This window comes from Camelus dromedarius, chromosome 16 (assembly GCF_036321535.1).
Source record: "Camelus dromedarius isolate mCamDro1 chromosome 16, mCamDro1.pat, whole genome shotgun sequence".
Classification (NCBI taxonomy): Eukaryota; Metazoa; Chordata; class Mammalia; order Artiodactyla; family Camelidae; genus Camelus; species Camelus dromedarius.
In genome coordinates this window covers 20107941-20121196 of record NC_087451.1, presented here as the reverse complement: position 1 = coordinate 20121196, position 13256 = coordinate 20107941, and the positions used below count along the sequence as shown (strand labels likewise).

General features: G+C 53.4%; 1 protein-coding gene across 10 annotated transcripts in view; it reads left to right on the top strand.

Moving 5' to 3' along the window:
* Window positions 1-13256, top strand: part of LOC105098995 (phosphoinositide 3-kinase regulatory subunit 5) — a 120496-nt gene that overhangs the window by 94540 nt on the left and 12700 nt on the right. For 6 of the 10 annotated variants that reach the window (XR_010384493.1, XM_064495255.1, XM_064495256.1 and 3 more), the window contains 11 exons: window positions 358-441; window positions 1026-1117; window positions 1784-1852; window positions 2322-2454; window positions 2626-2695; window positions 3588-3771; window positions 6030-6202; window positions 8367-8470; window positions 9574-9997; window positions 10369-10447; window positions 11110-11232. Coding sequence is in view for 9 of the 10 variants with exons in the window: in XM_064495255.1 (XP_064351325.1) it covers window positions 358-441; window positions 1026-1117; window positions 1784-1852; window positions 2322-2454; window positions 2626-2695; window positions 3588-3771; window positions 6030-6202; window positions 8367-8470; window positions 9574-9997; window positions 10369-10447; window positions 11110-11232 (1535 nt within the window). In the remaining variant the exon portion in view is untranslated. The remainder of the gene's footprint in view (window positions 1-357; window positions 442-1025; window positions 1118-1783; window positions 1853-2321; window positions 2455-2625; window positions 2696-3587; window positions 3772-6029; window positions 6203-8366; window positions 8471-9573; window positions 9998-10368; window positions 10448-11109; window positions 11233-13256) is intronic. The other 4 variants (XM_064495257.1, XM_064495261.1, XM_064495260.1 and 1 more) reach the window with 4 other exon arrangements.

Here is a 13256-nt window from a genome sequence, read left to right as displayed (position 1 = left end):
GGAACTAGTTATATATTTTTGCTAATATACATTTAAGTAAATGCATAATCAATCAAATTTTAGGATTATTAGTGTATCATGTAAAATTGCCTTGCTTATCACTGGCAGTGGACGTACTGCACTCTGGGAAATGAGGGTTTTACAAAGAACACAGAAATGCTGATTGATAGGCTGTAGTCTCACCCTGGCGGGGTGCAGGCTGCCAGCTCTCAGTTGGTTACTTCTGGGTACCTCTTGAGGTTCGTAGAAAAGGCTAAAGACATTCTCAGGGAGAGTGGAGGTCGGGGTGAGGGTAAAGCCAGGGGATGTTGCGCTACAGAGCTCCGGGCCTCAGAGCCTCCCCACTCTGCTGCCCAGATGTGGAGCTGGACCTCCAGCGGAGTGTGCAGGCTGTGCTCCGGGAGCTCAACGCCCAGACCCCCGCCCTGCAGAGCAACCAAGGTAAGAGCCAGCAGGCACCATCTGTCCACTCTCTCTGCTTTCCCCACCCCACCCCAGCCAACTCTGCCATGCTCTCAGGAAAGTGCCCCAGCCCGGAGCTCACAGAATGAGGGGCTTCCAGCCAAGACCCCATCCTGCTGGAAATCCCTGGAAGCCCGCAGGAGCCAGAAGCCTTCTCTGCCCCCTGACACACCCTCCCGGTGGCTGTGGCGGAGCCCCGGGGCTCTGCCACCCTCTTTCTTAACCATCTTCTACAACTCCCCTTGCAAATAAAATTCCCCTGGCACCCCAGGCCCACCTGGCTCCTGGGAAGGGGTCTTGTGGCGCTGAGCTCTAAACATCATTTCTCCATAAGCCACGTGCACACACCTGTCCCCACGAGCATCCCACCTCCGTCTTTTCTGCTCTGGGAATGCACCGCCCACAAGGGCTGCAGATCACAGGTCCCCCACATGTGAGAAGCCCACCCGTGGGCATGGAGCCCAGTGCCCGGCCAGGGGGGTCAGACTTGGGGCTCTTCTCTCAGACTACCCCCCGCCCCTGCCCTTCCCGGCTATGCTGGACTCCCCTGTCTCCTGGCCCAGGCATGTGGAGATGGTCCCTGCACAAGAAGGTCGAGCGGGATCCTGGTAAGCGTCCGGTGCTGGTCCGAATTCTGCTCAGAGAACTGGAGAAGGTGGGTTCCTGGGCTTCGGGGAGGCAGGCGGGGACCAGAGGAAGAGAGGCCAGTCCCGCTGGGGACTCAGACCCATCAGCCCTGCATCCCCCATACTTCGGCCATTTGTGGCTCACCTGCTTGATTCCTACATTTCTCTCTCTTGTACTTTTCTATAAGCAATGCTATCTTTACATGGGTTCCCATTGTTTGACCCGAGTTCACATCTTTCAGAAAGAACCTCTACAACATGACCATAAATGGAAAACCCACATCACTTGACAGAGCCGGAAAGCACCTTCTAAACATGAATGCGTACCTATTAAAAAATTTCAAAATGATCCCTATAATTATCCTCTGCACCACCCAGTGCTCTGTGTGCACCTGTTTGGGAAACGCTGAACTCAAGGGAGCCTCCGAGCTGGGGACTTGCTTGTCGCTTTGCTGCATTGAGTCAATCTGCCTTTCCCCCTTGGAGTTCCCTGCACCCCTCCCCCCACACCCTCCCACCTGGGCTCCCGCACCTGTGCCCCCTCCCCACCCCATCGCTCTCCTGCCAGGGCAGATGGTGGCCCTTGTCCACTCCCCTTGGCCTAGTGGGACACTGCCTTCCACCCCATCTCCTGCTAGGACGTGGCGAGCCCCCCAGCTCGCAGCCCCGTAAATGTCCTGTGCTCTGTTTTCCAGGCAGAGAGAGAGGACGCCCGGCATGTCATCATGCCCCTGCTGCACACGCTAATGTACGTGTTCACTAAGGTGAGCGGGGGCCGAGGGCCCAGGAGGTCGTGGCAACTCACGAGTGACTGGGTGGGACACTTCCTCTCCCCTCAGTGGACACCCAGTCTCCGCCTGGCAAGCCTAGAGGAACTCCAGGACTGCCTGCCCCTAACTGGTTTCTCTGCATAGCTGTGCCCTCTCCCTAGTACACGAAGAGATGAAACTGGAGAGGTAGTGGGGGGATGTGCAGCCCGGACAGAGCAGAAGGGTTGGGAGGGGAGTTGATTTGCTGGTGGAACGGGATGGGGACAACTTTCCATCCTGATAAGCGTGAATGAGATGTTGAGGAGATGTCTTAGAGTTGCTGGGAGAAGAGGCTTAAGGTGTAGATTTGGGAGGGGAGTTTGAGCCCAGGTCTGGCTCCTCTCCCACCCTGTCACACCCCGTCCTGCCCAGAGCCCTTCGTGACCTAGGGCTTGGGATCCCCCTGCTCCTCCCTCTCACCCAGGCCACGGGCATCACGGAGGAGCTTCACCGGAGAACCTACGCCTTTTGTATGAGGTCGCTGACCCTGCCTGCTCCCTACTGCACAGTCGCGCTGGACTGCGCCATCAGGCTGAAAACGGAGGCGGCCGTCCCAGGTAAGGACGGCTGGGGGCTCCATCTCCCAGGCTGCAGCTTCAGCTCCACCCAAGGTCTGGCCTTCGGCTCCAGGGTTTCAGGGGGCTCAGAAGTCCCAGCACCTTCTGGGAAAGTGGGGAACGGGGGTCAGAGGCTCAGGGGCAGGCTGGCTGAAGTGGTCTGCTCTGCAGGGACGCTGTACCAAAGGCTGGTCATTGCCGAGCAGAACTTGACGAGTGAGCTGTACCCCTACCAGGAGAGGTGAGTGTCAGGTGGATGCTGTCAGGTGGTCCAGCGAGGAGGCTGGATGGAGAGGAACCCCAGCAAAGCTTCCCATTCTTGGCATTTGTCCGGTAGCAGGGGACGTCCTCAAGGTGGATGGGGCGTGTCCTTCCCTGGAGATCAGTTAGGTCTTTCTTCCCGGGCTGGATTCAGAGCTATCCTGGGGCACCCTGGAGTTCTGTGGTTCCACCTCCCTCCTGCCCTTGGCCCTGATGCCACATCAAGCAGACAGGCAGCCAGAGGTGGCTCCCGATTGTCTATAGTTCAGGCCACAATCACACCAGGAGACCAGGGGTCTCTCATCTGTGTGTGTAAGATTGAGAACAAGTCCACTCCCCTTGCTGGGGAGAGGGGCTGATGGAGTCAGGGGTGCATAGCCTCCTCCCCTGGTGGTGTCTCTGCTGACCTGGTACTGAAAGGTGCAGCCTGAGGCTCTGTGTTCATGGAGGGTGCAGTGGGGTGATGGGGTCCGGAGAACTTAGCATTGGAGTGGTTGGGATGACACGGTTGAGTAAGGGGAAGGGGGTGAGCGAGGTTGGTTTTCTGGGACTCAGGGTTCAGAGCTCCAGTTTCAGCAGGACGGATTTGGTGTCCCTCCTAGAGGGCTGTGTGGTCAGTGGGCCACAGCACGGAGGGAGGGAGCAGCTTTTCAGTTGGAACTCACCTAGACATGAGACTAGAGGGACAGAGAGGGGCCATGCGTGTTCTTATTTGTCGCAATCCCCTCCACTCCCTATAAACATTTGAATTTGAGGCTCCTGTTTTTGGAGGAATTAAATAACTTGGGGGGGCTGCACGGCTCTGAGGGTGCCCCTCCAGTGGCCCTTCTCCCAGTGGTCATCCTCATCAGCCCCCCCACCTCTGCCCTCAGAGTGTTCCTCTTCGTGGATCCTGAGCTGGTGTCTCCCTCCGTGTGCAGTGCCCTGCTGCTGGAGATCCAGGCGGCCCAGGAGCAGCAGACGCCCGAGGCCTGCATGCGCCACGTGGTCTCCCACGCCCTGCAGGCGGCGCTGGGGGAGGCCTGCCATGCCGGCACCCTGCAAAGGAAGCTGCAGGTAAGGCAACTGCCCTGCCCGCCCACGCTTCTTCCCTTTGCGTATTGCCGCTTCTCCCTCAGCCAAAAATCAGTACACATTCACTAAGGAAAATCTAGGAAAAAGTGCAGATGAGCCGTGAAAGGAAATAAAAATCACCCACATCCCTCTACCCAGATATATCAGCAACTGACACGTTGCTCTGTTTCCATTAATGTATCATGTTAACAAATTCTCACCAGAGCATTGTGAAAGGGATATTATGATCAAAACAAAGGCACAGAGATGCTGATAACTTATGGTGACACAGATACAAAGTGGCTGTGCCAGGCAGGATTTGAACCCAGGTCTCTCTGACTTCAAGCCTGTGTTCAATTGCCTTCCAGCCTCCCCCCACCACATACACAACTCCTTATTAAAAATTGAGATGCCAGACTCTGTATACAGTTTATATACTGCCGTATATGTGCATCGATATAGTATTTACTTCCCTTGCCATTGGAATTATGCCACATGGAACTATTTTCCTTGGGAGGTATGTGCTTCTAATGGTGCAGAGTGTTCTGTCTTGTGAACGTGCTGTTATTTCTTTAACGAGTCCCCTGTTTCTGTTGCGGGCATTTGGCTGGTTCCCAAGCCTTGCACACTTATTTCCCAGCTTTTCTCTCTGACTCAGCCTCAGCCCCTGTCCACAGCCAAGACGGCAGGAGGTTGGAGGGTCTCTGGTCGGGGTGGCCCCAGGTGCTGGATCTCTTGGGCTGGGGAGGATGCCTGTGCCCCCTGGGGCAGCGCGTCCCGCACAGCCGGAGGACAGTCTGCGGGAAGGCAGACTGGAGGATGGCTCTGGTGCTGCTGCTGCAGGAGGGGCTGGCGCTGGCGGCGGGGTGCCCTCAAGGGGTCCGGATCCCCTGCTGGTTCCGCCCCAGGAGGTGGGTGTCAGTCCTTTCTCCAGCCCGCGTCTCAGACTCCGCTTTGCCCATCAAAATGCTCTCTTTTTCTACTTGGAATTCTCCACAACCTGAGCCCTATGTCTTGGGTCCTTCCTTGGACGGGTGTCTTTCATGTACAGCTGGATCCCTCCTTAAACCCTGTTGATTGTCTTCTGTACTCCTGTTCTCTAAAAGCGCCATCACACCATTGTGGTTGCCCCCAGCAAGCCCTGTTGTGCTTGCCAGTGTCACTTGTTTGGGCCCGGCATCCTCGGTTGTAAGCTGGGATTAGTGAGTGGTAGTGGGAGGGGGGTGAGGGAACACAGCCGGAGAACGTGATCCAGGGTGGTTTTCAGGGTCTCAGAGCTGTTCCACTGGAGACAGGAGCGAGCCCACGGTGCTGGAGAGTGTGGAATGGCAGAGCGAGAAACTCAAAACCTGTTTCCATTAAGGAGAAAAGCCCAGCTTGGTGCTGTACCCTTAACCCCTTAACGTCTTTAATACTTGCTAATCTCCCTTTTTAAAGGGGGAAAGCAAGCTTCCAGCTCTGCAGCTTTGGCAGCCATAGCACATGGCTGGAATTTAATAATAGAGCTTAGTGATCATTAGATTCATGTTAGTTATCTTCTATTTATAAGTGACACTAGCCTTTTTACTTACAGCAGCTATATCACATTTCATTTTGGGGGAGGGCACAGCTCAGTGGTAGAGTCCCTGCTTAGCATACAGGAGGTCCTGGGTTCAATCCCCAGTACCTCCACTAAGAAAAAAAGTAAATAAATAAATAAACCTAATTACACCCCCCTCCAATTTCCTCTTGAAGTAATTCTGAGCCAAAAATTGCACTGGTTGAAAGAAAAATAATGAGTATAGCTGGTAGGTTCAGGCAATATAGGAAAGACAGACAGGAAATATTCAGCACATTCATTGAGCACCTACTATGTGCCAGGAGATGTTATACTTGTTGGGGATGCAGCTGTAAACAAGACAGACAAACACCCCTGCCTTCCTGGAGTTTACATCCTAGTTATGGCAGAACACTGATCCAGATGCGTGGTGCCGCTCCAAGGAGGGTAGGCGCCAGCTGCCCCTGCCCCCCTGGGATCCCGACGTTGCTGGGCACCAGCTGTCCTCCCACAGAAGGGCGTGAGGGGCCGAGGGGACAGCATAGGGCAACAACTGAAGCAGGGCAGAAGCAGGGCCCTGGATGTGGGGTGCAAAAGCCTTTGCGGGGAACCGGGCCACAGGGGAGGTGCCACTGGCCTGTCTGCGCCCCTGCGGACTTGGCGTCAGAGCAGGAGTCGGTGGGTGCTGGGCCGGGACTCAGGCTCTGCCTCTCCTCCGCGGTAGGCCAGCCCCCGCCTCGTCCTGGAGCGCTATTTCCACGCCGTGGTGGCAGCGGTGGAGCAGATGGCTTCCGAGCCCAGCCCGAGCCGGGAAGGACACCTGGAGAGGCTGGAGGAGATTTACTGCTCGCTGCTGGGCCCTGCGGCGGCCGCCAGGGGGCGCTGCGGCGGTAAGCGGTAGGCCCAGTGGGCTGCGGTCCCGGGATCCGCAGGGGGCGCTGCGTGTGTGTGGCTGAAGTGGGGTGGGACACTTGGCCGCTCCTAGGAGCCTGGGGACTGAGGATGCCCAGGACCTTGAAGGTCCTGAGCTAATAAGAAGGTGGGTAATTTGGTCATGATAACAGCTGACACAGGGCACCTACTCTACCCCAATTACTGCTCTAAGCATTTTACATGAATGTAAATACATTACATATATTAAATCAATTAACCCTCACAATAAACTACTTATGAGATAGAAAGCATTATCCTCATTTTACAGATGAGAAAACTGAGTTAGAAAGAGGCTATGAATCTTGCCCAAGATCACCCAGCTAGTAAGTGGCAGAGCCGAGATTCAAACCCAGGCTGTCTGGTTCTTAACCACTACGCTGTAGTAACCAAAGGATCTGCTGGTCCGCGGATCCTCTAAAGAACATCTAACACAGCAGCTGAGTCAACATCACTTACACCAGGTCTCACACAGTTTTGTTCCACATGCTTCCTTCCTACTTGCTTTTTCATAAGACCATGCCCCGTGTACTGGGGAAACCCTAGGGCCCAGAGAAGTGTCCAGAACATGTATTTTCCGGCTATTGGAGGACAGTTCAGACTTGTGTCCTATTTCACCGTCACCCAAAGCACGCATGGAGTTTGTCACCCTGCATGTCCCAGAACACATGGTGCACGCACTGGTGCACAGCACTGGCCTGAGGACTGGAAACCCTGGGCAGAGGTCAGGGTGCTAGCCCTGGGCTTGACCTCGGCAGCCCAGGGAGGGGGGAGGCTGCAGATGACAGGGTGAGCTGAGCGGGATGGCTGCTGCCAGAAGGCTTCCACCATCTTCTCAGCCTCTTGTTCTTTTGTTTTGCTTTAATAGTCTGTACTGCCTCTGATTACCACGTGTAAATGTCTATTCTTGAAGCCTCCCCCTCCTAAAACCGGGCCAAACGCGGGGGCAAATCTGGCTTTGCTCTCCTTGGGTACCACTTGCTAACTCAGTGGTAACTCTGCATGAGCAGGACGAGACCCAGTCGGGGCTGCCTCCACTATCCCAGCCAGATCCAGGAACTGCCTCCTACCCAGGCTTGCCCTGTGCATCTTTTGTTTGTTTTTTGTTTGTTTGTTTTAATGGAGGTATTGGGGATGGAACCCAGGACTCTGTGCTGGCTAAGCATGCACTCTACCACTGAGCTATACCCACCCCTACCCGGTGTGTCTCAGTGACCAGCCACCTGCTGCTGGAGGGGAGGATGGGACAGTGGTTATGAGCACCATGTTGTGGGTAAATCCATGGACTCTGAAGCTGGGCTGCCTAGGCTCAAATTCTGGCTCTTCCACTTACTGTGTGACCTCCGGCCAGTGACTTAACCTCTCTGTGCCCCTGACACCTCCTCTGTAAAGTGAGGATAGCGAGGGTTGCTGGTGGGATCCAGTGAGATGATGGCGCTGTGGGCAAGGTGAGAACAGTGGTAAGTGTTCTGTGACCATGGGTTGCTCTCCCCTAAGGAAACCTGCAGCCTCGTTCAGGAGGGAGCCATGTTTTGTGGACGTTAAATCCTAAGGCTACATAGTAGGTGTGCCCAGAGTGCAGCCAACAGTTCCTGGGAGGGAATGACTACCAGGGCTGGAGTGTCAGGAAGGCTCTGGAAGGAGAAAGGGGATCGGCCGGCCCTGGTCTCCCCCCCTGGACCGCAGGCTTGCTGCTGCCCTTAGTAGTTGGCCGTGACTCTTCAGCATCACCCACGGGAGCTAATGTTAACTGAGCATCTACTGTGTGCAAAGTCCTGGAGGAGGCCCTGAGAAATACAAAGGCCTTTCCCCTGGGTCTGCATGTGGACAGGACTTCTCCAAACAGTGGGGAGGGACCAACAACGGGAGAAAAGTTTGGGAAAGACGCTGTGAGCTGGTTTGTGCAGGATCCTAAAGGCAGAGCTAGGCAGTTGGCAGGAACCAGGGAGCCGCTAGGCATTCTGGGCAGAGGGGACCACCAGCGTTAGGCCCCGGATGAGCTGATGGTGGCCAAGGGGAAGAGGAACTCAACAAGGCCAGACATGGGAGGAGAGGGTCTCTGCCACCCCCTCTAGGCCCCATGCAGGAGCAGAGAAGAATCCCACAATCCTCTCCTCCGTGGTCTCCACAGCCTGCTCCTTCCTTCAGGTGACCCCCTCCAGGACCAGCTGCCAAGCATCCCTCTGCCCAGCCCACATATCACCTTCCACCTGTGGACGGATGAGGACCAGCTCTGTAAGTGCCATGCCTTTGACCACTCGGTGGCGAACAGGCTGGAAATAATCGGGGGGTGTTTGTGTGTGTGTGTGTGTGAGTATGTGTGTCTCTGTGCATCGTGTGTGTCTGTGTAACTATGTGTGTATCTGTTGTGTGTGTCTTGTGAGTGTCTATGTCTGCGTATGTCTCTATGTGTATATGTGTGTGTATCTGTTGTGTGTGTTTCTGTCTCTGTCTGTCTGTTGTCTCTGTGTGTCTGTGTGTATATCTGTAGTTTGTATGTCTCTATGTGTGTCTGTGTTTATCTGTGAGTGTGTTCTCCATGTTCCCTGAGTTGTTCTGCAGCATCTGGAAAGAGAATGCAATTTCTCTACACCAGAAGAGGTCAGTGCATTAGCCACTGGCCACATATGTCTAGAAAGTGCCACATGCCATGATGATGCCAACAGACAATGCATGTCCCCAAGAAGGAGACAGGCACAAAGTTAGGGTTCCCAGAGCTGGAGGGGGCTTTCGAGAGAGACCCACTCAGCTGCACTTCCCCTCCACATGGGTGTTCTGTCCCACAGTCCCCCTGGCTCTTCTCAAGGGAGGGGGGAGGACAGAGGTGCAGGGTGTAGTGGGAAGGGCTGGACTAGTGAAGTGGGTTCAAGTCTCGCACGTCCTTCACGTGCTGGGTCACCCTAGACAGACTCAGTTCTCCCTCGGGGCCTCAGTTTCCTCACGGGAAATAAAATGCAGGTTGATTGGAAATGCCTGGAGGACTTTGCGGGAGCTGATGGTCTGTTATCTGTGTCTCGGGGAAGCAGCAGGTGGGAGACGGGGAGGATGCTACTGAGCCAATATGGAGAGGAGGGCTCTAGAGTTAGGAGATACTACATTAAGCTGATTTCTTTGCTGCAGGACTTCTCAGAGCCTTTAAGATGTTCACTTCTGGCAGGAATGTGTGGTTCTCAGGCTTTGTTGGCCACAGAACCTCTGTTCCTTTGAGGAGCATCTTGTGGGGCTTCTGTTCAGCTAAATAGTATGTGAGAAACACAGAACCACCGGCCTCACCAGAGGCCCTGCCGACCTGGCATCCCCTCTCTGCCCTGATGATCCTCTTGGTCTCCTCATCCCAGGGAAGGAACTGGTGCTTTTTCTGCGCCCGCGATCCCAGCTGCGCCTCAGTGCAGACTTGGAAGCTTTGGATCTGCAGGGCGTCCCGCCAGACCGGGAGTCGGCCCGGACGTCCGTACTGTCCACCGACAGCGGCATCGAGCGGGACCTTCCTTCCGGGGCCGACGAGCTGCCCTCAACCGGAAGCCCTGAGATGGAGCGAGCCGGGCTGCAGCGCAAAGGGGGCATCAAGAAGCGGGTGTGGCCTCCGGACATCCTGATGCCCAGCAGCTGGGACGGGCCCCCGGGGCTGCACCGGAGGACCGGCAGGCCCAGTGGGGATGGGGAGCTGCTGCCTGGTGTCTCCCGGCTGCACACGGCCCGGGTGCTGGTGCTCGGGGACGACAGGATGCTGGGGCGCCTGGCCCGGGCCTACTATGCCATCAGGTAGGGCTCCGAGCGGGGCGGCTGGAGGCTGGAGCTGGTCGGACACAGGTGGGCCTGGCCTGGGCTGGTGCAGGATCGCTGAGTGGCACGGGAGGGTCAGGAGGCAGAGGCCAGGGTGAGACGCGGGAGGCTGATGCGCTGTACTCTTCCCGCCCCCCACGTCCGGCCACCACCGAACTCTGCTGAGTGCTGAGAACGGCGCTCCCTGCTTTACGGCGCCCGTTCTATAGATGAGAAAACCGAGGCTCAGAGAGATTAGTTCAATTGGCCAGAGTCAAGAGATAATATATAGCAGAGCCAGGATGTGGAACCGAGTCTGTTTGAAGCCCAAACTCCTGCCCTCACCCCTGTACTCTGCTGCCCCTTGCCAGGAAACGAGAGACCCAGAAGTTTTGCCTCACCCCCAGACTCAGCCTGCAGCTCTACTACATCCCCGTGCTGGCGCCTGAGGTGGCTGGATCGGGGAGGGAGGGAGGGAGGGAGGGGAAGTGGGGGGGGTGTCGGGAGCGGGTCTGGGTTAGGGGCTGGGCAGGGACCCACTGCAGCCTCGCATCCCCTGGCTCCGGGAACTGGGATCACCCTTCCTTGGGATGCGGAGCTGGGAGAGACCTGGAGGACTTCTGTTCCAGAAGCCACAGATGTGGGCCGTGGGGGCTGAATGTGGCCAGAGAGATGTTCTCTCACTGCCTGCCCTTGGCTGGTTTTGTTTTGCTTTTCTAATGGAATTAATGTTCCTCAATAGGGGACACACACACACACACACCACCCTCCCACTGGGGGATGAACCCACACTGGCAGTTTTTCATTTCTGTTGCCCATTCTGCTTCTGACTGGGAAGCGTGAAACTCAAAGCAATACTAGTCTCTTCCCTTTTAAGGCTGAGGATCATTTTTCAGTGTCCCTGGCGAGAGTCCTCAGTGGTGGGTGTTCTGGCTTCATTGGAGGTGTAAAACAAGTCTTCATGGGGTGCAGAAATCCAGACCCCAGGAGGCTGAGTGATTTGGCCACATTTCCAAAGCTAGTTTGCCTAGGACTGGTACCTGAGGACCCTCCGAGCAGGAAGAGAGTGCTCGAGAGGTCTTGACAGGTCTGCCCCATGCCTTTGTCCCCAGAAGCCTGCAGCATCCAGGCATTTGGAGCTTGGAGAGCTGGCCACGTTCCTGGGCCGCGCAGACCCGTGGTATGAGAACACTATCAACACCCTGTGCCCTGCCATCCACAAGCTGGCAGAGATGGTAAGGCAGCAAGGGTAGGCGGGCAGGAGGGAGGTGGTGGTGGGCGGGTGTTTTCTTGACCCTTGACCTCAAGAGTCAGCCAGGGGGGCCCCACAAGGGATGAAGCAGAAGGGGTACAATAGAGGAGCACTGACCAGCTAGTGGTGGCTGGAATTCATTTGTAGCACCTACTGGGCACCTACCTATTTTGTGGAACCACTAAGGAGAAGTAAACATTCTTTCTTCCGGGCGTAGGCCAATTGAATCCCTTCTTCTGTGAGTTTCCTGTGCTAGTTTCTTTTCCACTGTAACAGTTAGTGCTTCCTGAGCACTTCCACTTGGCAGCCCTACCAAGCAGGTACTCTTGTCTGTTGGCTGGTGTCATTGTGACCACGTCCCCATTTTACAGAGCAAGCAACTGAAGCACAAAGAGGTGAGGTAACGTGCCCAAAGAAACAGAATGAGTGGTAGAGCCCCACCTGGGATCAGGCAGCTGGATTCCAGAGCTCGTTTTCTTAACCACAAACCCTGTCCCCCAACCCCGTCCGTGGTGAGCAGGGGAAGTTCATCTTTTACTGATTTGAAAGACCTTCCTATCTGAAGAGAGTTTTACCCTTTCTGCTGTCCTGTGTGCTGCAGACATTTTTTCCCCGCTGTTTTATTTGCCTGTCAATTTTGTCAGTAGTGGTTTTTTGACTTACAGAATTTTAATATTTTTACTTGGTCATACACAGCACTTTTATCCTTTATGGTGTCTGCCTTTAGAGCCATGCTTTGAAGGGCCTTCTCCATGCTAAGATTAAATAAATAATTCACTGATAATTTACTCTTAGCACTATTATTGTCCCAATGTTTACATTTAAATAACCTATCTGCAATTATAATTCCAGTATGTAATTTTATTTTTTCCAAGTGTTTAGCCAGTTGTCCTAAAGCTATTGCAAAAACCATCTTGCCCTGTCAATTTGAAATCTTTTATCACTTACTAAGTTCTTACATATGCTTGTGTTTACTTCTGGAAACCTATTCTTTCTCGTTGATCTATTCATTTCTGTATAAATTAGCACTTTTATATTTTCATATCTGGCACATTATATCTACCCCATTATGCTTCTTTTTTCAAAACTTTTCAGACTACGCTTGTTTATCTTTCCAGATACATTTTAAAATCCCATTGTCAAATTTTATTTTTAGATTAAATTTAAATGAAATTTTAAATTAAATTACATTTTAAATTAAATTCGATTGAAATTTGGAGAATTAACATCTTTAGCATATTAGGTGCCCTCTCTGGGAGCACGGTGTGACGCTTCATTTATTAAAGTCTCCTTGTGTCTCCCTCAGGATAGCTGTAGAGTCTTCCTCACATAGCTTTTACCCATTTCTTGATAAATTTATTTTCTTGTGTCTGATGGGTTTTTTTTGTAGTTGTGGCTGTTATCCTTCTCCCATTATACTAGGGTAGTAGTGCTGCTAGTGTAAAAGGAAGCTATTGATTTTTATATGTTTACTTTGTTAGTATGTTTTCATTGAAGTATAGCCAGTTTACAAGGTTGTGTCCATTTCTGGTGTGCAGCACAGTGCTTCAGTCATACAGGAACATACATGTATTTGTTTTCATATTCTTTTTCACCGTAAGTTGCTACAAGATATTGAATATAGTTTCCTGTGCTCTACAATATAATCTATGTTTATTTTTTAACTGGCCACATTGTGCTTCGTTGCCTGATTGGTTAGGGCGTCCTCTTATATCTGGCATTCTAATAAAGATGCAGGAGGGAGCCATGTTTTCTGAATGACTGCTTATCCGAAAATGTCTCTGCCTTTACACGAGAGACTGTTTAGCTGGGTATTAAAATACCTTTTCCTCCAAACCTGGAGGATATTACAGGAAGAACAGCCGGTGCAGGTCTCACTTATGCTTCTCTGTTGGTAGCTTTTTTCCCTATCAAGATACTTGTAGGAACTTTTAATTTTTTTCCCTGCTCTCTTTCCCTTAAAATTAAGAACTTGTGTGGCTGTTATGCTCATTCCAAAAGCTGTTT